General features: G+C 35.2%; 2 protein-coding genes across 11 annotated transcripts in view; both read right to left on the bottom strand.

Moving 5' to 3' along the window:
* Nucleotides 1-650: 650 nt before the first annotated feature.
* Nucleotides 651-5,210, bottom strand: LOC105834191 (feline leukemia virus subgroup C receptor-related protein 2). Of its 2 annotated transcripts, XR_001138868.3 has the most exons (8): nucleotides 3,783-5,210; nucleotides 3,462-3,693; nucleotides 3,074-3,311; nucleotides 2,329-2,540; nucleotides 2,072-2,175; nucleotides 1,879-1,989; nucleotides 1,152-1,582; nucleotides 651-1,080 (listed from the first exon to the last, which is right to left on the bottom strand). XR_001138868.3 is itself a non-coding variant. In XM_012676488.3 (7 exons), exons 1-7 carry the CDS (start codon nucleotides 3,992-3,994, stop codon nucleotides 1,237-1,239), a joined length of 1,455 nt encoding a protein of 484 aa, XP_012531942.1. In that variant the 5' UTR covers nucleotides 3,995-5,210; the 3' UTR covers nucleotides 651-1,236. The 2 variants fall into 2 exon arrangements, 1 of the variants encoding a protein (XP_012531942.1); XM_012676488.3 differs by having other exon boundaries at nucleotides 651-1,582.
* A 5,276-nt stretch (nucleotides 5,211-10,486) lies between these two features.
* LOC105834190 (hemicentin-1) overlaps nucleotides 10,487-26,709 on the bottom strand; it is a 147,722-nt gene continuing 131,499 nt past the window's right edge. For 4 of the 9 annotated variants that reach the window (XM_012676485.3, XM_036291192.1, XM_012676483.3 and 1 more), the window contains 4 exons: nucleotides 21,626-21,747; nucleotides 16,987-17,586; nucleotides 13,783-14,621; nucleotides 10,487-10,623 (listed from right to left, as the gene is read on the bottom strand). In XM_012676485.3, the coding sequence (XP_012531939.2) occupies nucleotides 13,785-14,621; nucleotides 16,987-17,586; nucleotides 21,626-21,747 (1,559 nt within the window). In that variant the 3' untranslated portion in view covers nucleotides 10,487-10,623; nucleotides 13,783-13,784. Of the gene's footprint in view, nucleotides 10,624-11,916; nucleotides 11,981-13,782; nucleotides 14,622-15,290; nucleotides 15,468-16,986; nucleotides 17,587-21,625; nucleotides 21,748-22,082; nucleotides 24,973-26,709 lie in introns of those variants that run through there. The other 5 variants (XR_001138867.3, XM_036291194.1, XM_012676486.3 and 2 more) reach the window with 5 other exon arrangements.

The raw sequence follows: 26,709 nt of genomic DNA, 5'->3' as shown, positions 1-26,709 counted from the left end.
AGAGACCGGGAGAGACGAGGAGAGACGGGAAGAGACCGGGAGAGACGAGGAAAGACCGGGAGAGACGGGGAGAGACCGAGAGAGACGGGGAGAGACCGGGAGAGACGAGGAGAGACCGGGAGAGACGGGGAGAGTTGTCGCTATGTAAATTTTTATCCTTCAGATCACATTTGTGCTAGCGTAGAGAGAGAGAGAGAGAGAGAGAGAGAGAGAGAGAGAGAGAGAGAGAGAGAGAGAGAGAGAGAGAGAGAGGGGGGGGGGGGGGAGAAACAGGGTCAAGAAAAGAAGAGAGAAAATTTTGACAGAAAATATTGTATCGCAATTATATATTGCAGCGGAGAAATAGTGTGTTTATCATTAGGTAATAAATGTAAAATTTATTCTTTTGCGATCAACCGATAAGTTTAGAGGCTTTTGTGATACGTTTTAACGTTACGTGAAATATGAGAACTTTATGCTGTATTTTGACCGTTTATTTACTTAAATTTAAATATGATTTTATTCATATTTAAATTGTATAAAAATGTATTTTAAAATTTTATTGGAATACACCTATTCTACCGTTTGTTGATTTATATCCGCATTTCTCATTTTTCATTATGAGTTATGTTGTTTTTAAATATATAAAAAATTAAATAAAACTTATCGTGTGAAATGTAAAACCGATTTTAATAATTTTATATTATACAGATGTTTGTCATTTTGAATTAATTGTACACTCAATACGTATACGAAATTATACTAAAATGTTAAATAGAATTAAGTAGAAATAATCACAGTGAAATAAATTGGTAATCATTTATAATTTCTAAAAAGAAAAATAATCAGGTTTTAGTTTCAATGTTGCACATGATTCTCATTGCTTCCTTTTTAAAGGAGTACTATGCAATGTTAAATCCTTTTTGCTACTATACTGTAGAGTTAATCTTGTCGGAGTAATCTCATTCCATTTTATGGTAGGGGCAATATCAAAGTATGCTATATTACTTGTTGGCAAGAGTTTCTTTCGTAAAAAAAAGGATTTAATTTTAATACACTTACGGTCCTACGGTCGTGTAGAAAGCGACGCGTAATTTTCATCTGCGATATAATTTTTTTTTAGCTTCATTATTATAATACATGACCTCCCTAGGAGATATAATAAAACTAACATTGGTAAAAATTAGAGAATATGAAAAAAATCATGTCTGTTCGAAAACTTATTGGTATCGAAAGACTTGATATTATTTGTGTTTATTAATTAACGCTATGAGTCAGTTGATCAGTTTCTGGAACACCGTCGACGTTCTTCTCCATTTTCCCGATTCCTTCATACTGAGCCTTCTTCTTCGCATCTTGTCGTCTTTGCTCATCTTTTGTTATGACGGTCAAGATGAAACCGAACAGCAAAGTCAAGCATAAGCCGACGTGTACCGGAATGTCGCCATACGCATTCAGTAATAATCCAAATATTATGGTGAGAATAATTCCGTACATGCAGGTTGCTATATTGATAAATCCCGCGGGTATATTCTCTGATTCTGGGTATGTGTATTCAGTGCACAAGTCATATCCCATTGCTATATATCCCGACATGAAGAATCTGTAATGAATAATATTAAAAATGTAGTAGTGTCCTCTAAAAAACTATTATAGAGAAAGTATATGAGTAAAATAAATAGGAGTCTATAGTAAAAAATATACAATCGTTTCGTGTAAATTTGATGAGCATTGACAACAGTATCTTAAATGCTAATTAACGTAAAATAGCGAATGCAATAACTACATTTTACTAAATTTTTGAAAGATAAACTTTTGTTATTTACATGTTTTATATTACACTTTAAAAATTATTATAGTTTTTTAGTATATGCATAAATACACTTGAAAATTAATTACCCTAAGAAGATCGCCGATGCATATACCATCCATTTTATGCCAAAGTAAATGGACACGGCGAATAATATTTGACCACAAAATGTAAGGAAATACACAGTCACGGCAGTTTCTCTGAAAATATACAAATTATTAGCCAATGTTGTAGCACATGGTTTAGAATACTTCTGAAGACAATTGCACACATCTTTCTCACTTGAACTTATGCGTCTTATCAAGGATGACACCGAAGCTAACGGAACCGGCCATACCGGTCAGAATTATAGCCAAGCCAATTCTGCCTGCATCTTCCTCCCCGTTCTAAAACACACATGCACGATGTATGATTTTGACATTCGATATATGTACAAAATACGTGAAAATATCTTCAAATGTTGTAAATTCATAAATATTTGCTCGCCAGTTTCTTTCCTTTCTCGTTTGATCTGCCGCGGTGCATCGTGATTCGCTCACCTCAAAGTGTGCGAGGAATATCTGATTGAGTAATGTAGACACGGCATTCAGCACGCCGACGTTCAAACCATAGGAATTACAGAGTATGATGTAGCTTTTATTTTTGCAGAGCCTTTTAATCGGCGCCATGAACTCTTCCCTTTTCTTCGTTTGATTCATTTTTTGCAGCGCCCGCGTCTCGCTCGGCGGCAGTTTCGGTTCGTCCTGAAATACTGATGCAAAAGCAGCGCATTGAGAAGATTAAAACGCGATAATCTTTCTAGGAGCGCGAGCGATCTTTAATTAATTAACGGTTTATTCGCTTGCGGCCAGTTGAGATAAATAAAAATAAAAGCCCGGATAAAAAGACCGAGATTAAAGTGGAGATTATCGGCTGTATTGGAAAATTCAGCTACGTTGAAAAATTTGATAGATATATTGAAGAACAACTTTCTTTATTTAATATCTATAAGGGATTATTTTGACTTAACGGGCATCAATAGTGATCGTTTAAAAGAGACATCCAGGTTTCATTTGCCGAAGTTAATTCCGTAGTTAAATAAAGATATAAATTTTATATTAAGATATACAATATAAAATTTAATTTTGATTAGTATTTTATTAAATTACAGAATGATTTATTACGTATGGGAGATTAAAAGCCAGAAAAATACTTTTCAGATTAGTTTCACAGATTAGATCACAGTAGATGAGAATTAGATATTTATATTGGCAAACTATTATTTGTAACAGATCACGAACTTACATAAAAGCACCAGACCGAATACAATCGTGCCGAGGATTGCAACGATCCAACATAAGCGCGTCAAGTCTTTGCCGATGTCATCAAGGCTGTCATGATTTTTCACTATTATAGGCACTAAGAGGAAACCCAACGACACTCCCAATTGATTGCCGAAAATACCCAAAGACGTGGCCCTTGAGTGTTGGGTAGAAGGAAACCATTGCGCGGCCAAGCGTCCTGGTAACGGCAGAACCACAGTCTAATGCAAAGTGAAGTAATTACTATTCTCTAAGTGAACACGACGACATAATAATAAAAAAGCAATAAAAAAAGAAATGAGTAAGAAAAGAAGTTGTACCAAGAGTTTTTATAGAGATTAACAGATGCAATTAAGATTATGTATACTAACCTGCGCGAGCGCGACCACCGAATGACCGATAAAAGTGATGTAAAATCTGTCGGGTTGAACGGAAAAAGTTTTTATCCAGGCACCCAGGCAGTTTAAACCTGCGCCTATGATGGTGGCCCATCGTAGACCGTACTTGTCTGTCACGTACGACGCTGGGAATATAAACGCCGAGTAAAACGCCATGAATGACATCGAAGTCCAGTCAACCATTAACGAAGACACTCCATAATACCTAAACGATAATACGAAAAAGGGCACTGACTTTTAGAGGCACTAACTTTAGTGTTCAAAATCGTTCGTATCTTGACGAAGGTGTGATACCTAATAACTATATTAGTTATAATCGAGTATTCTATCCATTGAGAAGAGTTTGCTCCAGCATAAACCATATAGACGATCAGTATTAGCCATCTCTTTTTATATACCTTCAATTTTAACGGTCCGACATCCGCCGGTTCACTCGATTTCGTTATTTTTGTTCGATCTTTTACCGCAAGTACCTCGCTCAGACTTTTGTCTTCCATTTTCGTCATTTTTACTGCTTTGCAAATGAGTTTCGGAAATATATCTTTGACATATATCTATTTAAGTCAAAAAATTTCAATCCTACACCTTTCTCGAGGTACATCAAACTGTGTAATCTTATGATTCTAAAAATTTTCTTATCAAATCTTGAATAGCGATTTTATATTTTATGTTAAAAAATTTTTTATATTTTGCGAGAATTAATTTCAAAATGACGCGACGGTAAAAGAGTCGACGTTAATTGAAATTGAAACAAGTTGTAACTGCGCGTCAGGGAAACCTTTCCATTGCAAGATTAGTCGTTTAATATCGCTGCAAGTTTACCTTATCTGTACATGGACAAATAGAATGACACTCTTAGTTTGAAGATATAAGAAGTCAAACAATCTGTACTTAATTTTATCACAATCTTTATCGGATTCGGATGCTGTATTTTAGCATAACTTTATAACAAGGACGCATTATTCAATCTATTCTGGTAATGTCATAATTTATATATGACATTACAGTTTATATTGCGACATAAAATGTGTCATTTTATTTCTGTTTAAACAATTGAAAATATTGGGAACGACAAAAGTTCAACGTATATCACGCAAAGATCTGTTGGATCTAGGATTATGCAAACGAGATAAACATTTAATTCACATGATAGTGATATTTTCTAATGAGTGAATATCAGACTGAGATAAGATCCGCATATTCGCATAATTTTATTGAGCTTCAATTTGATATATTAACTAAAAAGAGAGAAAAGAACAGAAAAGAGAATAGATGCACAATCAATTATCGAATCTATTATCAAAATTTTAAAGTGTAAAATTTCTTCGGTGTTATTGGACCAATAATTTGCATATTGAATTGAAAATTGATAGTTTCAGGAAATACAAGAGGTTTGTTGAGATTGTAATATCGTGTTTTTTTAGCAATTTCAAAAAATATACAAATACAATTATTGATTATTCCTTATCTCGTTATATATATAAATATATTTCTTATCTTCACAAATGTCATTTTCTTATAAACTCTTTATTATGCAAGATTTTTTTTTGAATTATGTGTCTTTAACCAATATTTTTTGTAATCGTTAATTATATAAAATTTAACTTAGATATTATATAATAATTATTGTTGATTATTAATATCCAATTTAATAACGTATAACATAAATTATACATATATATGTCACGTTATGTTAAAATACACTGTGCAAAATATACATATAATATTATTTGCATAAAGTACCTGTAATTCACCCTTTAGCACATGAGATTATATATGGATATCACATCAATGTAGCTAGCAAACATAGCAAATAGCTCCACAGAGAGTTAATTGGTATCAGACCTAGAAAATACGTATGATCATGTCATAAAGTATAGCTTATTCCACGTTTAATTGTAACATATAACATATCTCACTTGAAAATTTGCTATCGTGAAAAAGGGAAGGGAAAGAGAAAGAATTACGAGAATATTGCAATGCTCACTTTTCGTGGAAAAACATGTCGTTCTAGAAGAAACAAGAGAATATATCTTACTTCGCATACGAGGTAAGCTACTAAATTGAACTTTATGCATTGTACATCGGGGGATTTCGGTATTGCGATATCGGCGACGTCGCCTCGCGGGTTCCAGTGAGAAAAGATGTACAAGTAACACGCGATACGTTTCCCATTTCGGCGTGAGAATTTCCACGCGTTAGAATTTTGCGACACTGGAAAACTCGATACGCGGTACATCCTTTCAGCACGCTGATTCGGATATGAAACTGCGAGCGTCGCTCACAGTCGGTTTAATGGATAAAGATAAAATCTACACGCGCTTCCCGCGATATCTCTTTTGTCTTTTACATGATACGAGACTTATATATCATTGGAATAAACACTTCAAAATTACAGAATTGTTAAGAAAGGAACAATTTTATAAATTTGATTTACACAAGATTTGTTTTAAATGAAATGGAAAATAATATCAATTTTAAAACTTTAGGAAATGTAATATTCATATTAAATTATTTTAAGGCGCATCAGGAAACATGCCATCTAGTACTATGCAACGTCTATTGGTATTATTTTATCTTTATTATTCATTAAATATAAAAGAGATAGAATGATAACACTGATAACACGTTTATCATAACGCATCTTTAATAGTTTGGCTATGAAAACATTTATATCCTAATTTGATTTTTATAACTTATAAAAAAATATGAAATGTTTTTCTTATGTAATATTTTCTCTCGTATATTTCTGACTTTGTTAGTTTACCACGGATGATGAGAAGTGAATATAATGCTTTGTATATAACAGAACTTTATTGGACGTTACACGTTAACAATAAAGGCGACGCAAAATGTAATCCTCTTAGTTTTACATAAATCTAGAGTATTACAAAATTAAACGTCTCTAATGTAATTCCTCTTCATTCCATTCAAGTTTCTTAAATACATTGTTATTATTTTAGTAAAACGATGTGTATCAAAGAAACATTTGGAGTCTGAAAGAAACGTCGTAATAGAAATGTGCATTTTCATTGTAAAAATATGTGATTCGTGCTTGTTCCGTGTATAACTGAGTATTTCACGTATGCTTAGTACATTTTATTCGAAGAATTTTATTGTTACCTATACTTTTCGTTTTGCACACAATTTCCGATTATCTATTTTCGATGAAAGTCTGCGTGAATATATTACAAATGATGATCAATCGCTATTACTGTATAATTTAAGGACATGATCGTTTGGAGTTTTATATAAATGTTCCATTAAATCTATACACATATTCTAAGGGTTATTCGACTCTTATTATAGTTTAGTGCAGGGATTGCCAAAGTACGGGTCACGATCCGAATTGCCATTGTGGATCATGAACCGATTTTTGTAGGTCGCGACAGATTTTTTAACTGTGATATTTTTTAACTATGGTAGAAATCAAAATTTTGGAATAAGCTAAACAATTATTAAACTCTCTGTATATGAAAATAATTCGCTTTAATATGACGTCAAAAATATGATCAATAAAAAATAAGCGCATTCTTCAAATCTTCATATTTTAAGAAATAGACATATTAATATTTCTATATTTAATAAAAAATTAAAAAAATAGGAATAAAATGGAATAAATAAATAATTAATGTATCCCTTCCTTCTTGCTTTTTCATAATCCCTAAAAAGGAATTATAAAAAGATTGCAGATGTTTATTTAAAAAAACGGGTCGCGGTCCACATACGTTTGAGAAACCCCGATTTAATGTTTTAGAATTCGTGAATGCTTGAGATCGCGATTCGCGATACTATAATTAGTATTAAAGTATGTATATAGTTCGTTACAAACTATTCAATTCACCGAGCAACAGTTCACAGGGCGATGTTTTAAATATAAAAATTGGTGAAAAATCACTTTACACTCCTAGAGCGTAAGTTTTTACACAGATACAGGTTTATGCATACATTAGGTGGCTAGTTTTGAACAGGTATATATCTATCGTCGTCGGTCGGATGTTTCGCTTAAATTAGTTTCAAAAATTTTCAATTTTATTTTTTACATACATATATGTATATATACAAAGAAAAAGAGATGAAAAAAGCTATATTTTATACATTTTAAATTAGGAATGCCTGTCGGGCTTTATGGTTTCAGAGGAAACCATAGGAGGTATTGCTTTATTAAATTAATATTTAGGCCACATTATAATAAATTATTTTAAATATTGAGTAATTAAAATAATTACGTTAACCACTAAATTGAGCTGTGCAATATACCTAATGAAGAGATTCAAATTGATACTGTAATTACAAGAGTAAAACCTTTTACAAGATTGGCAGACCGATGCTGGCAGTATTCTATTAATATCGGTTAAGTTAAATCAGATTTCATTTTTCACAAACTGTGCGTTTCAATGGCATGTTACTTGTATATGTATACTCACGATGATAATAATATAGCTTTTTGTAAGTACATCTGTGTTTGAATGCTGAATGAATTTATTACATGATATCGATGTGAAAGAGATATTTTCATGTCTCTCTCGTCATTTTATTTATTTAATTTTTATCCAACTTTGAAAAGTATAGTTCTCTGACGATGACATGTTTCGCCTGTTCTCCTCACATGGCTGCAAAATATTTCATACTTCAGGATTAAATTTTATATTATTAATGCATAATATTTTCAAGAGCAATAAAAGTGTAAAAGTGCAACTTCTTTATCTATCTCTTTTCCAGAGAGAAATCTGGCATAGAATGTGAACACATTTTTGTAGCTGTTTTTAAAAAAGGAAGGATTATATTTTACATCTATGTCGTTCGAAAAGGTTGCAGTTATTCGGTCGTAAATGACTACACCCTGTAAAAACGTATGATATATAGAAATGCCGAGATTTATCACTCAAGCTTTAGCTCATAGATTCTTTGATAAATCTGAAATCGATTGTTTTACAACAAAAATTCTGCAAATATCTATTTTTTTCTAATGCAGTTATAAATCTTACTAAAAATATGGATTTCAAAATTTTATTAAATCGCTTAATTTTAATCGAATTGTATTTCAATAGAAATTTAGTGAAACTTTGCAAAGACTTAATATTCAATATTAAAAAGATATAAAAAAGGCTAGTGTTCAATTGAACTTCCATCGCGATAAAATCAACTTTAAATTGATCAGGGAATTCACAGAAAGAATTCACGAAAGAAAGTATTAAGATTCTTAGAGGAATCTATGGCACCTGGTATGTATATCGATGAATGGAACGAATCGTGGTCTGGACATAAAGCGACGTGATTGAATTGATCGGATTACGAGTGTGGTAAAAGAAAAACGATTTGCAATGGACCGTGGAGGAACGTTGATGAATAAAAAGATACGATAAGACGTATCACCATAGAAAGGCGGAAATCTTGTTTTATTTAATCCTGCAAAATTTACGTCATAGTGAAAAAATATAAATCATTAATTGTAGGCGCGATCGAGTTAGAAAATTTTATTATAACGTCATGTAACTAATGTATGTGTTTTTTCGCGTAAAGTAGTCGAATACAAAAAGTAGAATTGGTATTTTTAACCAATATTCGGTGAAACATGTTATCGTAACCAATTATTCATGACTGATAAAAATCTGATAAAACTGATAAAAATCGATAATATTAATTAATATAAAGATACATTATTTACAAGAAGATTCTCGATGATATAATCATTCAACTTTGCCCGCGATTAAGCAACAATATTTGGTTTAAATTCGATCTGTACAAATAACTACTTATCATCCTTGTAACTTACAAATTTACAAACGCATACAGAAAGATAGAATAATATGCGTCAACAGAATTATATTCTAGCGTCGCTTATCAATAACGTAACAGTAATATGGAACAGATAGATGGGAATTATATTTGGCTGCGATATGTTTTTCTTTTTTATTTTTAATTTAATATTCAACAAGATTTTTTCCTATCGCCACGGGTTCGTGCGTTATTTCGATATATTGATCCCAGAACACATGCCGATAGCTTGTATAAATGTACATTGTATCAATCTCGTATAAAGATATTTATAAATTTACAGATATCGAAAATTTTTTTAAATTTTGTTACATGTTCTACCAAGTTCGTACGTCGTCGGTGTGATCGAGAGAATGAGAACGAGGAGAATTTACCTTTCCCTTAAAAGTTCGTATGTGTAACCAAAATTCTAATCCCATCTGAGAAAGTCTTTAATTTATAATATAGATATGGCATATGAGATGATACGGAATATTAGAAGTAACGTAATAACATATAAATAATTGTATTACACATAAAGAGAATATATTAAGTGTACATTTATCTGTACAGTTCTGGACGTACCCTTGGAGTAACTGAACATTGCATAAAAATATTCGCAGATATGTGATTGTGCATCCTGACTATCTGTAATGCGAAAGATTTATAGCTTTTTGCATGCCGAACAAATTCCATCAAGTCTTCCTCAATTATGCAAAGACACGTAATGGAGCCGCATATTTTGCAACTGACAAAAATTGAATTTTGAATTATGATGAATGCAAATAAAATATGAGCGTTATTTCTTCACGCAATTTTTCCGACAAGATCTTGGCATTTGGATGACATCGGACAAGCGTTTCATCTAAAACTTTTAAATTTTTAAATACAAATATAATTGGTTTTCAGCGAGAAAAATTTTTTGTGCGCCAATTATGCCCGTACAAAAAAAAAAACAAATAAAAAACGTCGCATCATGCGGCGCAGAGTCGTGATCACTTTAACTTGTTAAACTTATTTCACAGAGAACTGTAATTTTACATATTTAGTATAGCAACGTGTGTCTCGATATCACGTACACTAAATGAACTTATCATCGCATTATCTTCCCGAGAAGTAGGATCTATTAAATGAAAAGTGAAGTTTTAATGGGAAAGGGTTAAAGCAGTTCCTCGTTGTCGTCCGAAGTACCGTACATCTGCGGCCTTCTTTCAAAAAGTCGCTGCTGCTGCTGCAGAGCTTCTTGTTGTTGTTGTTGCTGGTGTTGTTGCTTCTGCTTTTGAAGGAGCGCGATACTGGCGGCTTTATAGTTAATCGGCCCATACGACTTGTAGTCCACGTCCGCATAATCGAGATCGGAGAATTCTGGCTTGAAGGGCTGCATAAACAGAAAATCGTGACGAATATCACGGAACAAAAATGGCCCATTTTTTTCAAACAATACGAATGTCTAAAGGACATCCTGGATTTTCAAATGCTTTTTATATATATTTCCGATTCCTTAGTTTTATAGAAAAATTGCTTCAGAATTAAATGGATTTTATTTGAAATAAATTTTCGCCGTTGCATCAACTTAGTCGTTGTGCTTATTACAACATTTAAATGGGTAGTTCATTTTTATATTAGTGTAAAGTAGATTTTTCTTTCCTAAATAATTCTACAGAAAGATTTTATATTGAAAAAATAAAGAGTTAAAATATCCCTTAAACTTTCGTATAGTTTGGGTTCTAATCGTGCTGCGCGCGGATGATTGCGCACGTAAGAGCTTTATGACAGACTGTTCGTGAAGTTCATAACAGACCTGCTGTGTAAGCGATCGACAAATGACGGTACCATTTCGGGTATTAAGCTTTCTCGTTCGTGATCGATGCCAGTCAATTAGACAACGACGCGCCTCTAGGGCGAGTACACGAGTTAAGCAGTGATCTTATTGAAGGGCTGAGAGAGAATTACGAACGGGTTATTCATTACCAAAAACCATTTGATAGATAATCCTCTTATTCTCAGCTCATCAATTGTTAAGTTTAAGTGTAACCATGATAAGTGTTATCATGCTGCATGCTAGTCGCTTCGTATATATATATACATGTATATATATATCTCAAACTGGTATGCATGGTTCGGAATTGAGAGGATTATTCGAACTATTATATTCGATACTACCTAATTGGTTCGAAGCTCTTATTGTGGTTCGTCGCAAGAGCGACGATTATGCAGATCATGATAATCTGCAATTGGGTAAAATTTATGTCTGCAATACATGGATACGAAAGACTATGTGAGGAACGTAGAGTGGTGCGATATCATGCGACGTAATAAATCGTAATGTCGACACTTAAAAATTGTGTAGCAGATGTCCTAACTACTTTTTTTTTCTATCAAGCAAATCGGTTTATAGGCGTGCCGGACAATTAAGTATTGTACACGCTTCTAACAGACGGATTGAAGTAATTTCGGTAACGCAGAAGCTACACATAAGCAGGAATTAAAAATAATTTGCAAGAGAACAGTATATAAATAGTATGTTAATTCGAAGATACTGAGATCGTTGTAAACTTTACAAGCTATAGGAGTTCGGCATCTCTCGCATAAATAGACACTTTGTATTTGTAGTATCTCGAATTACGTTATGTGTGTAAGCAACGTGATAGACTCCGTACAATGTACCTACAGGGCTTGTCGGATGCCAAATTGTCCTAGTAAATGTATGTATCGCTCTTTGTCAGCTGACCCTCCTACGAACAAACATTGAGATATACAATTGGTATGGTACGCATGCATGGATCCTTCCTCGCAGCTCTCATTGCGCACTTCAGCTGCCTTGCAGGCAAAATATATTTGTGCGAGAGAAAGGGAGAAATACAGAGAGGCACATGCAGGCTATATAAAGAAATTGTTACGACAATTAAATTCTTTTTTAATACGATCGAAAACGATACGAAATTGATAGTTTGTACGAAGAAATTGAATACATACAATTTTTATGACAGGATGAAGTTACCGCGAGATGAAACATTCAGTTTAAATCGTTTTTGTCGATATCGTTCCATGTCCTATCTACTTCTTTAGATTTCACATAATGTAAGAGTATGACGCTGTTTTTTCGCGATTCTAAATACAACACTTTTTTTGCGACTTTTTATTTAAATATAAATAAGTAAAATTGCGACGTGTAAAAAAGTTTCTATGATTCGACATTATCTGTAAAAGTTTTCGACACAGAGCCTGTAACAACACAGTAAAATAAAACGAAGCAAACCACAGTCGCAGTGTGTATATCGTGTATCTGTATCTAGAAGGTCTTGAAATTCGATAGTTTCCAACTTGACAGAAAGTACCAATTCTCTTGATATTATTGCTCGAATCTTTCGGGATATCCTGTTATAGACTTTGTGTTGAGACTTGAGTTACATTTATCAAATATAAATTAGGTAATTTTGCCCCATATAAAAAAGTCAAATCAATATAATATAGAACATGCATGATTGCACATGTGCAGCTCCATTGTCCATCTCTTATAAAGTCCCTCTACAAAAGGGATGCTCTCGAACTGATGCGCGATTTTAATCTTCCGTATCAGGGAAGGTGTTTTTTTATTCGATGAAATTTGAAAAGATGCGCAAAGCGTATTTTTTATGTATTGGATAGGTTTTTTGATTAAATTAAATATTGAAAACACATACAAACAATATTGCTGTATGTCATCGATCGATGGTCGGGTAATCGATCTATCTGTTTGCAGAAATGCTTTATATCGCTCAATACTATCGTTTTATGTGTGAAGTTTTATAGCATTATATTGATTTAAAAATGTGCAATTTATCAAATAACAAATAACGGGAATAGTATTGGATTCAAAAGTATATCATAAAAAAATTTTTGTGTATATGTGAACGTGTCGACGTTTCTACTTCGCAATACCTCGAACCACGTACGCTATGCCTATCAAAAAATGTATATTTTCAGAAAGCGTTCAATAGTGATGTTATGTGATTAATTACAAATTACATTATGCTAATATAAAATTACGGCATGTGGAATGCGCAGTTTTGTTCGGAATACGTATCAAATTATCTTCTATGAATTTATCGAAGCACAGAGTTGATATGCCGTGCGTCGACAAATTAATATTAATTTATATGGATAGAAGGAAAATATTTAAAACTGTACTTGAAAATCAAACCAATGCAAATCAATTGATGCTAAAGCAATAGGGCAGCTAAAGACCAAGGTGAAAAAATCAAGATATCAGAACAGTAAGAGATGCTAGAGTAAACAGAATGGAAAGGAAAATGAGAAGGAAATATATTCAGTTCGTCACCCTACCTTTGAGTACGTAGAGAGCACCATAAAGAAATCTGCGTTCGGCACACGCGCGGGTGCGTTACCTTTAAGACGTAGTAGCGTAGCAACTTACCAGGTCTTGGAGGAACTTCAAACAAATTGCTACGGCATTCCTCGGGAAAAATGAGATCGTCCGCGTTCTCCGAAGACACATCCGTGCTGTTATGCGCCAGCGGGATTTGGGATCACTAACCTTTAGACATCGATCTCCTGACCGACATCCCGGAAGTGAAACTCGGCGTACTGCATTATCGTGGGCGCGGACGGTATGCTGCGGGTGTCGCCGAGCCTCGTCTTTGACGTTTTGCTGCGATTTTTCGCGTCGCCCGCGTCCGCTGCGAATTGAGGCGTGTTATTGCCGGTGCAGCGGTTCGATTGGTGCTCCCATGGTAGCTGTTGTTGCTGCTGCTGCTGACGCGTCATTGCCGAGTTTGCTTTGTGATAGTCGGTGGAGCACTCCGCGATGTCGTCCTCCTCATAGTAATGCGGATACGAGATCTTGTACGTCGTCTCGGGCACGCCCAGATCCGGGATTTGGCGAAAGCTCATCTCGCGGTCGGGTGTGTCGACAAAGGAAGCATTGCTGCGCCGTGAAGGAGCGTCTCTCTGTCGATCCCTCTGCTTTGACTTGCTTCGATCGCTCGCCGTTCGCTCGTGTTTCCGGTACTTCCGATTACGCTCGTTTCGCCGATTCGTCGCGTGCCGACGCGTTAATGATTGTCTCGCGTCGTGATTGCCATAATTCGGCTGTTGCTGCTGCTGCTGCTGCTCCTCGTCCCGATGCACCGACGCAGGCGGTAAGTGATTGCCAGTAGTGGCGGCCTCGTGGTGCATCAGGGTGGACGGCCGGCTGTTGTTAGTGTGAACGAGGGAGGTCTGCATAGGACTAATTATCGAGGAATGGTAGAGGCTGCGCGTTAGTGGCAGTGTTAGTTGGTTCGAACTGTTGCTCGGTAAGGGGTAGCTGTACTGCTGCATCTCCTGCTGATGCTGCTGCTGGTAGTGTTCTTTGTAGTTGTATAGGCTGTCGGTCTGCAACAGGCATGGTTAGTAGTTGGAACCAGGCGATTCGGGGAGACGCAAACGTGGTTAACGCGACGTAGAGTGCATTAGAAAATCAGACGGTTCTGAGACATTACTTCTCGGTTTCTTCGTATTGGGGAAAAGGGTCTGTACAAGCCGCTACATCACATCGTGTTGTGAGACATGGAGCGTATAGAGTCTACTTCTACGGTTATATAACATATATATTTGAAGTTAGATATATATATACGCAGGTTTTACGAAGTAGGTGTACAGAATTTTACGTAGAAAATTTTATGTGCAAATACAAGTACGTTTAAAGAATAGAAAATTCTGCTGGTGTTTGCATTTTAAAACACATTTTATAAAAGATTTACAAATTATTGTTTGCATGATAGATTTTGAATATTCATCGCACGCTCTACTTGGAAAAATTCTCAGTTGACGGTCTGTCGACGTGCCTATATTCGGCGCGGTGATAAAGAAATTGTGCGAGGTTTATAGATAGTAAATCGATAAGTGAGAGAGAACAGTTTCGTTGCAATCATGTCGCGAATCCTTTTTCATCGTAGGTGGAAACGAGGGGAGAACAGACACATCGTGAAAATGATCGTGGAAAGCCTCGAAGTAATATCTCAGGTTTTTATTGGTGTTCGAAACAATAAAAGAGCTCGTGTCATTGGTTAAGCGTGTGTGACAGTGGAAACTTACTTGACGCGCGGCCAACATGCACAAGGGCGGTCGCTACATAGATGCCCGGATCCAGCTTAGCAGGGAAAATATGATTTCCGATTATAATTCGGCTTCCAGCAACTCTACCTCCTACTTGCTCGAGAAGAAGCTGCTGTTTTATATCTATTACGGACACGTAAATCGTACTCATGCAATAGGCGCGAGATGCTAATGTTACTTGGTGCTTAAAAGGGAAATGGATCGACACGTCTCGCTCGTCGGACGTTACCGCTTTACGATTGCAACTTGATCGCAACTTCCGCGATTAGTTACAAATAGTTTGATTAAGAAAGTTACAAGAGCAATCACGTTTCCAATGCGAGAATCTGTAAAATGCCACAATCGTGCTCGTAAAGTCGTTACGAGTTCATAGCTCTAAGGAAATCTGATTACAAACTACCGTAACAAAGATATAATGATAAGGGAACAATTATTTGGAGAATGCGTTTTCTGTCGTAAACTAGACATATGTAATTTGACTATTACGGCAAAAATTAATATCTATTGTAAGCGATTATATAACAAATGTATGCGAAATACAGGCTTTCAATGAATAACATAAAATCTTTAAATTCTAAATGAATTAACTGCAGAGGTTACTAAAATTATGGAAAATATCTCCTCGAATAAACTAATTAAATCAATTTTGCTTTCAAATTTTATCGGAAAGTTAAAGTAATTTAAATGAAACAATATTGTTTGAGGGCTAATTATAAATTGACTATAGATGCCTCCTATATATGTGATTTTAGTATTACGTAATTGGATATGGTGTTTTATCGAATTTTGTCGTATAATTAGTAAATGGCAATCATTAGTAATTTTAACGAGCCATTTTGTGTTTTCGTGCTTAAAATTTTCCTTCTTTAATTAATTAGATATTACTATCCAACAAAATAAATTCAAAATGATATAGAAAAGAAATTAATAAATTTTATATTACGTTAAATGTAAGTCGAAGAGAGAAGTTGACTTAGAAACTTGACTATAATAAAGTTACTCAGTCAATTAGTATGTTAGAGATCAGTAAAAGTTAAAGTAAATTTATTATGGTTTCCATCACAGTTTGTATCTCAAGTTAAAACAAATTTATAATTATATTTCATATATTCCTCCTTTTATATTCTTTCATCGTTTTATATATATATTTCTGTTTTCATAAGATCTGAACGTTTGTTATTCTCTGGCTATAAAGAGCATTGTGTTGTGGCGGCAATAATGGAAATGTAGCGTTGAGAAAGCCTTGTATATATCAAGATAACTTCCATCAAAGCTTCTAGAAATATTGAATCCACCACATCTTTCCTATACTCCTCTATCTATATTCTCTATTCAATTCTATTTAAATATCTCCGGCCATAGGAGTGTAAATGGAAGGATACACGTATGTAATAGGAAACATGTGTGTAATATTTTATATATGTATTATCGATACGATACTGTGTACTTTATGATCTGACTGACATAACAAAAAAATCACGATTATTACGATTAAGGTCAGTGGAGGATTATTCGACAATACGAGCCAATAGCGACAAGATCGATCGAAAAACGATTGACGAGAAACTCGTTCATGGCAACGTCCACGAGCGTCGGATGCGGGAGGAGGGTCCTTATTATAGATCATCAGTATTCGACAAACCTTAAGCTTAGGCAACGAAGCGTTTTTCGGCGGAAAAACAGGGGGAGGAACATTTTGGTAGGTGTGTTTGGACGGGTCGATTTTTTTGGACATCCTCGGCGCTGGTATCGGCGGCGGCGTCGTCGGCGACGGCGGTATCGGGGTCGACGGCGCCGATCGGCTAATCAGGCTGATCGATGCCGACGCCTGGCTCAGGGTCAGGGATGGCGCGTCCTCCATCGAGCGTACGATTGTCGCGATTGTAGTCGTGCTGTCACTTCTGTGCGGGCACGTCTTATATATCGGTATCGCGTATAGTTCGTACTTCCTGCGAATGTTCTCGTGTCGGCGACACAGCCGTAACGAGTAGAACTGCTGTGAGTGCTTCTGCTTGCGCCGCCGCGGTTTCAAGGTGTTGTATTTGAGCACTGGTGAATTGCTCCTGGGTACGTTATAGATGTTGTAGTGGGGCCCTAGGTGGCTCATGGTCGACTCGTAACCAGAGCTGCCTTCACAGAGACTGACAGTCCTGCTGGGTGGCCGCGAGGAGCACGGCGAGGTCGTGATGGAATGCAACGTGCCATGCAAAGCCGAAACTCGAGCAAACTTAGGAGAAACCAACTAAAACAAAACGCAGCCAGCGGCTATTCGCATGTACATACAGGTCCTTCGACCTTCGGTCCGGTTGTTTTGCTTCGGTGTTGATTAGCGTTCGATTATCGTGCATCGGCGATGCCAACGGTCCTTCATCCCCCGAGGATAATAACATTTCGGCGATCGCGATGATTCAATTAGCAACAGTAAAGTCGGTTTCGTATACTAGATTGGCTGAAATGGTGTTTCCTCGCCGTAGGACGTAAGGAGGCAATCTGTGTCAATTTCTGAATTGCTATTGGCATTTACCACTGATACAGTTACGTCGCTTCCTTGTGACGATTAAGAGCAAGTTATTCTAAAGTTATGTATATATTTGATAACGATGTTTTAAGGAGATACGCGATTGTAACAATGTGCCGTGATGACAGATCTTATTACCGTGATATACCGACGAATATAGATAGTCGTATTCTAAATAAATTATTAGAGAAATCTTTATACGCGAATAGGATTATTGATATATCGATTATATTGAACACAATTCTCTTAAATTTCTGTTATAAAAAAGAAAATTAGATTATATAAATTATCAAGATTATTACGAGTACGAACAGGGAAAGTGTAATACCAATCTTTCTTCAATTGATAATAATTTCAAATCAAAATTTTGCTGTGTTAATAACAAACGATTGAAATTTTTTCGACGATACCATACGAAGTAATTACAGATAACTGAAATGTAACATAGCAACACTTGGAAAATGGCGCGTGTTATTGTCAATACGTTAGAACAATCATCCGCTGGATATTGGCCCTGATTATCGAGTAGCCTACAGTGCTTATTGCCTCTGATTGAATTATAGGTTGATTGATTGCGCGCGGATTGTGAATACTAGCGAATTAGGTAAACCGATTCGGCCAATTTCGCTTACCAAAATGAGGTTTATATGAATATTTTAATAGTATCAGATAGAAGATACTTTCCGTTGCATAAAACTAAATTAATATCATTGAAAGACGAGATAATTTAGAATTAATAGGTGAATTATAAATTTATGCAAAAATCGACGATAAAAACTAAAAAACATAACATATGTACGTAACTATATCAGCAGATACTTTATCTATTATTTATGCACTATGTCAAAAGTATTGTAGGATCTATGACATTTTACTTATAGTTCATATCTCACGAGAAAATTTAATATAATTTAAAATAAGGAGATATGATAAGGGAATTTGATAAGGGATGTAAATTACAATTAGATATTCCTACTGTCGTATTGCTATCGTATTTTGCTACTATAAAATTATAACATTAATTACTACTCGTAATTAAAACTAAATTTTTAATAGATTTAGATAAATTTGATATTTTCAAGCCAATCTGTATGAAAAGCCGCTTTAATAACATTAAATTTTATTTTACTATTTAGCAAATTTCTTTAATGATAAAAAATAAATCTACCGCGATTTTTTACAGCCAATATTGAATATTCAGCAAAACGCTTATTACATTTTCTAATAAAGAGTGCAAGTGGCAGTGATGTTATTTTTCATTAAATGTTGACAAATATTCGAACGTTAATCGACACGAAACCGTATAGATCGATTTCGATGAACATAAAATCACGCAGTCATTCGTGTACTTTTACCGTAAAACACAAATTATTGGAAACTCATTGCAATAATTGGTTCTTCTAGAAAACGTTAGTGCGAGCACGAATAAGATAAAAAGGAAAAGTAAAGCGTACAGTGAATTTACTTCTGCCAAAGTAGCAATGCTCGTTACACTCGCACAGCACTGAATTACCTGTCCACCACGGTGCTCTTTTTTTCCCGCTATATTGATTGGGCTATGTGACTTCCTATAGCTAATAAACGTATCTGGGAAATTCGCAAAAAATGTATCGAGGCAACGCAAAGAATTAATAGCTTAGCCACTTACTTGCTAAGAATTAATACAATTTCGTTTACTTCTCATTGGCTCAAATTATCCCCGCAATTTTATCAAACTGTTAAATTATCGTTTTGCAAATATCTGTAAGACAATCGATAGAATGTTATTGCAAAATTTACGAATATTGCACGAAAATTACGTAAGAAGCAGTAAAAAAGGCAGCCAGTGCGAAGTGCAAAATATTTGAGTAATTAATAAAAGGTACTTAAAAGTAAAAAAAAAAAAGTGAACTAATCAATATAACACATTTCAGAAAAGCGTGTATATATATATATATTAATTTTGATATATTTTGGTTTTGATCTGCAGTTGTTTTGCTGCGTGCAGAATATTATTGTAAAGTTTCACACGAATGAAACGCTTTGACGAATATACCGAATGAATCAATGCTTCACTCGACATGCGTTCCAGCAACATCGGTTTTGTACGATTATTGCTAAAAGCGGTGCGATTACGAACCTCAAATTTGCAACTAGATTGACAAGTAACATTTGTATATTTATTATTGCAAGATAATGACGATAAATTGTCCAGTCGCTGCCATTAATTATTTCTATCTCTTTATCAATTTATTTCAATATGAATATTATCATTTAATTTTAAATGTATAAACATGCATTACATATAAGATAGTAATTGAAAATCTTTAAAATACATAAGCACGAAAAATTAGTTACATATTGTAGAGAATTGTTTTTTCTTTGCCGGGATGAGATGTTTAGTCTGCGTTACTACAATGGTAAATCCGGGTATAAAAAATTCATAACGTTGAGTTGTATTGACGCTACGAGAGAAGTAGAATATTCTTTATAGAATACCTGACGAGAACGATACATTTGCTCTCAATCGCAATCCGTTGAGATTGCTTGAGATTGAAATTTGCATCGTAAAGATCTTATACGATCTAATAATCGAATATGTAAGGTAGAAGAAGCTTATGTTAGATAATAATAGTTCATGTAATATTACGAATATTCCAATGCAGAAGAATAAAGCGTTTTCTCTCGTATTTTACAACATAAAATATTTTTCTACATATATGCGAGATGACAGGAAATATGCATTTATGTCATAGCTGTTGAGATGCTTCCTTGCATAATCCCTTCATGTGCGTAATTTGCAGATGACTCGTCGTAAAATCTATTATTTCGGAAGATTTCATGGCTCCTTTGCCACGCAAAAGATTTAATTATTCCGATTCTAATTATTCAAACGCAAACAGAAAAGGAAGTCAATTGTGAAATTAAACGTCTACTTGGCGAATCAATTAACCACGGTAACAGGGCGGTAACGAAATAAGTGGGCGCGCTCGTGAAAAGGGTGGGAAGAGGCGAGAAAGGGATGACGGATGCATTCACATGGTAATTTGATTTAGCGGGCGAATATCATGAGGTCAAGAGCCGCAGTCTCTTAATTGCGAAATGACGATTCAGAAAGTCAAGAAGTAATATTGTAGCTATTATAAGGACTGAAAGGAACTTCGGTAGTTAAGTTCGGTAACTCTTAGAAAGTGAAGCACGAGCAATACGGAGGAGCCGTATGTCGGAGCAACGAGGCACTCCTAAGTGCCGAGTCTTCGAAGGGGTTGTGCACGGCCAAAGGGTCGCACTAATATCTATACCCTCTTGGCCTTCCGCCGCATTTCACTTACTATCACCTCACGAACGTATTTGGTCAGAAAGGGATACCGTTAATCGACGAACTGTTCACGAAACTTGGTTGGCTAACTGGCGGAAATGCATCGAGAGAGTATCTGGTATCCTCTTAAGTCGAGCCCGCTCAACGTGAATCTCTCGTGCCATTCCCCCGGCACAATTCAAGACGAAAATTAACGAACAATAGCATCAGCTGAATAGCGAGGACAATACTATCGATTTTAAATATTTTTTGTCTTACGTTTTAATTTAAAGGATTATTTTTGATGTGTAATTTTAACATCTATACATTTCAGAGATTAATTTTTTTACGACTGATACATTTGCCGCCATTATTTTTTTTTTGCAATCGCGATAATTGTTAATGTGAGTTGCAAATCGAGTCTAGCTCATGCGGTTTGATAAAATGCTATTTGTTTTTTTTTTATGCAACGATCATTAGACTAACCTTGTTAGGTGGCGCTTGGATCCCGTGGAAAGGTAAATTTTCGTAGAACGTCTTTGTTCCGGAGTCGGGCAGAACTTCCGACACGCTGTTCACATGATTGTTATTCGCGGCTTGATTGGGATCTGCAATTGCAAAAAGAGAATGTTAGAGAATATAACGCTGTATAAATCGAGGTAAATTGTCGACAACGATGTTAAACTCGACGATCTAGTCTAGAGAACTGTATGTTTCACCAACACATTTCGATTTAATCCAATAAAACGATGAGCTTTTACTGGTTAAAAAAAGTAAAAAGACAGAATAGTGTAACGAGATAATTGTAAAGCCCTAAACAGAACAGGAATTCCGGATTGGATTTCAAAGTGTAGACCTGAGATTAACAGAATCTAAGCAGTTATTTCTAATTAATGCAATTTCTACAGAATTCCGATTAAAATACGCGATTTACTTAAATTTATTTTTTTTTTTTTACAATATTATGATCGTGATGTTCACTTCACATATCAATACGCAGAATAATAATATCATATAACGTTTATAGTTGATAATCATCATTGTCTGCTCGTCAACGTGTTTTCGTTAAAGGGACTTCGACGCATTGCGCACGATAAGAGAATTTATATAGTTTTGGTAATGTAGAAAAGAGAGTAATATCGCGATAAATGTTACCACAGAAGGAACGTGCGGAATTATAGCTGTGGTATAAATCAGAAAATCGATAACATCTATGATTAATAGTTGCTGTGTGATAAGTGAAATTTATGTGGCCGATTGCTTGTGTGTACTTTATATGCGAAACTATGAATTCTTGCGTGCGGCGTGTGTGTTATCACTTATCACCTATGGCTAAATATTTCTCTATTGCGTACACTAATGACCGCGGCATTCGCACGTATGTTCGTATGAGTGTTATCTCTGTTTTTCTGTATATCCTTTTTTGGCCGGTGATGAATATGTATTCGCGTGTACAGCCATGAAGTAACACATAATTTTTAGAAAAGAAATCTACCAAAAAAAGGAGAAAAGGGGTTGGACAGGGGTTTCAAGTCAAAGCATGCCAGCAAGTAAAACTGCGAGCATGCATACGTTGTATAAAAATTTTCTTTGTACATACCTGCTCCGGGTTTTTTTCGCTTACGAGACATATTGCCCCGATTCGGCTCGTACGATGGCTCTGCACCGTGCAATATCCGCTGCCGCGGCACAATTCTCTTGTAAGTCACAGCTAGGGAACATACAATCAACGAGCGACATCACAAACACATAAAGCCTCATGCGACAGCTTAGGCAAACGTAAATGACCGTAAATATTAAAGAATACATTAAGAATAAATGGAATAAATGTTTTACATTAAAATTTTAAGATCGCCGAAAAATAATTACAGATAAAGAGGTTGACAAACTTATGTAAATTCCGTTTTAGTCTTTTTGAAATTAATTAGTTTTTGTTTCTCTTTCTTATTTTAATTTATATGTAAAAATTATAAATTATGTTTGTGTCTAGGAAATATAGACGCTTATTCCCGTTGCTTTAATTAATAATTTTTCCTGTCTTTTCAGAAAGTTATATTACATACAATAATTTTAATTAGATATATAAATAATTAAATAAAATATGCAATTGCATATTTCCATAAAAATGTAAAAAGACATGAGAATGTCTGTATATGCATAACTTTTTTAAAGTACAAAAAAATGACAAATCAGCTTAATGTTTATACATATAAAATCCATATGCAAATGCATATGTAAATGTGTGTATGTAAAACTATATTTCGCATTTAGAATATATCATAAAAACTTGAAAGTGTAATAACATGTACTTTTGCGCCAGTGGAAAATACGTGAGTATACATAATTTGTATATAAATTGTCAAATAATATTTAACGTATATTTTTTTCTTAACACTTATTTGTTAACACAGTTTAATTTTAATACGGACTTTGTATTGATGTTTTGTTTTCAAATATTTTCATATTTTAATTTGCAAGTGATTTTAAGTAATAATAATAAAGTTTGTGAATAATACTTTCGAATAAACATCGTTTGATGCAGATTAAGGCTGAACATTCCCTGGAACATAAAGTTTCTACCGGGATCAGTGTAGAAAAGTTAGAGAGTTAATTACGTGCCACATCCGTAGCTATATGCTTAATGAGGCTTCAAAGTCGTTTGCAATACATGTAGAAAACACGCACCACGTATTTTCTAGTAGCACGGTAATGTTTTCATTAACTGAAATGTTAACGTAAAAGTCTGTAAAAAGTTCTGAAGGAAGAGTCACGGATAATGATGGAAAAGTAAAGTCTACTATTACCCCCGTGACGACAGTTGGAGAGAAAAAAAATTAGAGAGTAATGTAGGAAGAAGTTCAACTGATGCACAGTAAAATCAATACTCCGAAGTATCGGTGAGATATAACTGAGAATAATATTATTCGTATAACGAAGATATTGATAAAATATACCACTAAGGTTGACAATACAGACTTGAGCGTGAAATTTTTTCATATAAAAAGATAAAACGATTGTTATTGGCTTACTGTGGATGATTAACATCATATGAACATAGAATAGGTCAGAGATATATATTTGGTTGACTTCCGATATGGAAGAGCCGTTTGTTCAACCCATTTGCATTCGCAAATATTTGCATCCGTTAGTATAGATTAGAGGTCATATATCTATCTAATATTACCATAAGCGTATCACACAAGTTTTAAATAAATATAAGTTAAAAATAAATTAAGTTAAAAATAAATAGATGACTCACATTTATAAAAGGCTTTAAGGTGCCAGGTTCGAAAATCTTGTGAGAGGTCGACGGCCTCCAGGCAAGTAGTTGCAAATACAAATGGGTCGGATGACACCTCGCAAAGTGGGCAAATAGCTCGACTCCTTTCCTACTGCTCTTACCTGTCTTTTCTCTGGATATACCGGGTAAGGTGGCTTGCTCTTTGAGCTGTACACCAAACATCGCTTTTATCTTGTTAGTCCGGGCGAGCATACCGTCCTCGTTCAGACTGGCCATGCTGACTGTCCTGTGCGCGGTTTGATCTTTCCTACCGCGACGGAATACCGTCCGCGTCGGGTTACGGCCAATCGACGACAACGACGTCTCGTCGAGGAACCCTTGCCTGAGCGGTTCGTCGTTATGTTTGCCCACTAGCTCGTTACACAGATTAGCCTCGTTCGCGCGAACGCTCAGGCCAGATCGCAGGCTGTGAGTTCGATTGATGTGCACCAGCACGCCCGGCTTCAAGGGCCACCTTGGCGCCGGGGTTGGCTGCGCCGGGCTTTGCACCGAGTGTGAGGATACCGTCGGACTGGGCGGTCCACCGTCTGGACTGTATAATGATTGAGGTCATATAGGATAATTGAGCCGGGCAGGTAAACGGGACGACGCAGTGAGTTCTCGGCGATAAAATTAGAGGAGAAAGATGGGATATCCATTATAGTCGACCTTATAATGATAAATGAGATACCCATTATAGCGTTGACCTGAGAGAAAGCTTCAAAGTAGGTGCAACGTGTAAAATTGAATCTACAAAGACAGAGAAATTTTTGCGTATTTCATTGATTTCACAAACATAAATAAATGTAAGATGTATTAATCATTTTTACACGTAAAAATTTAACTGTATTTGAAAATAATTTTATCGGATCATCTAAATTTTTAAATATTTCAGCAAAACTGTTTTTTTTTTTTCGTTATTTTCTTGAAGAAAGCTAAACCTATATTTTTGCGTTCCATATTTCTTTTCGAGTAGAAATTCTGAGTATTTATTTAATAGTTATTAAAAAATTTTTGAGAGGAAGAAATGATGTCTGTAATAATTAAATTTATCATTAGGATCATTGCGTTGTCCCATTTATTCAAGGTTCTCAATTACCCTACTTGACCCGAGAGTTGTCGAGTGAAGTTACTGCCGTGTGAGAGGGAGAGACGAAAGATCAAATAAACGAGAGAGCGGATAGAAAGATAAATCAGTTGCCAAGCGGTCAAGCGTATTGCATTTGGCAAGATAATGAATAATGTTCTTTTAACCATTTTTTTTTAACAAGAGTATACCGTTCTATAGTCTAAACCAAATACCACGAAGTTTTGATAAATGAGCGTACGCTTTTTTTGTATCAAAATAATCCATCCGTGAAATAAATTTTTTTCTCTAAGCGTCTCAGTGAGGTTTTATTTTCAAGAAACAATGCCGCGTTTCTTGCACTCAGCTATCATATATCCCGAATTACATTATCTAAATGGAGAACACTGCGTGCCACGTCGTGTCTCCGACGGGATCAGAGGACCTAAAGACCGAAATAAATCTTTGGCGCTGAGGAGAAATCCCCGCCGTAGTTCTACAAGAGCGTTTTGTCTTTCTTTTCCGCCCGTGAAACAAGGATATTCTGATAAAGCGGAGACTTGATCGATATTGAATCCTGTGAATAAATTTATCCGCGTTAAAATAAGCTATGGTGACTTAACTGTGATTAGAATAAATGAAAACTTATTTACGTAAATCTATGATAATAAAAGATATGATCTTAATATATTGTATCCTCTATTTTATCGTACACGCTTTAGACATTCCGTGTGTAATGAGTCCGGAACATAATTAGTGTAGCTAAGCAAGCCAATTATACTAACTGTACTGTAAGAAGCACGGTACAATACGCGTTTTAATCCAATTATAAATTCTCTTGAATAAGTTAGGATGATGTTCGTAATAAATCTACGCGGTAAATTTCACAAATATCGTAAAGAGTTGAATGGCAAATTTGAACTGCAGAAGCGATATTGAAAAACATGCGAACTAAAATGCGTACGAATATTTTTTAATGGAATATGCCGAAAAATTATAATTAGCTTCCGTAATTTTTTAATACGAAATATTGGGAAATTGATAAAGAGAAAAAAAAATGACGCGACCTTAAAATCGAACCTCGCCATTGGAATTGTATGCGAAATTTCGGAACGACGCGAAACCAAGTTCTCAAGGGAATGGCAGAAAAATGTCGCAGGGAATAGTCGGGTCGGGAAAGCGTCGTCGAGTATCGCCGTCAAGCGCGCGTAAGGTATAAAAGAT

This window comes from Monomorium pharaonis, chromosome 8, assembly GCF_013373865.1.
Source record: "Monomorium pharaonis isolate MP-MQ-018 chromosome 8, ASM1337386v2, whole genome shotgun sequence".
In the NCBI taxonomy this organism is placed as follows: domain Eukaryota; kingdom Metazoa; phylum Arthropoda; class Insecta; order Hymenoptera; family Formicidae; genus Monomorium; species Monomorium pharaonis.
Note: the sequence above shows the minus strand (reverse complement) of the source record. Positions and strands in the feature narration are given on the sequence as shown.

Coding starts and splice junctions, on each gene's coding strand:
- LOC105834191 (XM_012676488.3), bottom strand. CDS start 3,994: ATGACGAAAATGGAAGACAAAAGTCTGAGCGAGGTACTTGCGGTAAAA. Junction 3,694..3,782: donor ATAACTAATATAGTTATTAG/GTATCACACCTT, acceptor ATTATCGTTTAG/GTATTATGGAGTGTCTTCGT. Junction 1,583..1,878: donor GCATCGGCGATCTTCTTAGG/GTAATTAATTTT, acceptor TATTCATTACAG/ATTCTTCATGTCGGGATATA.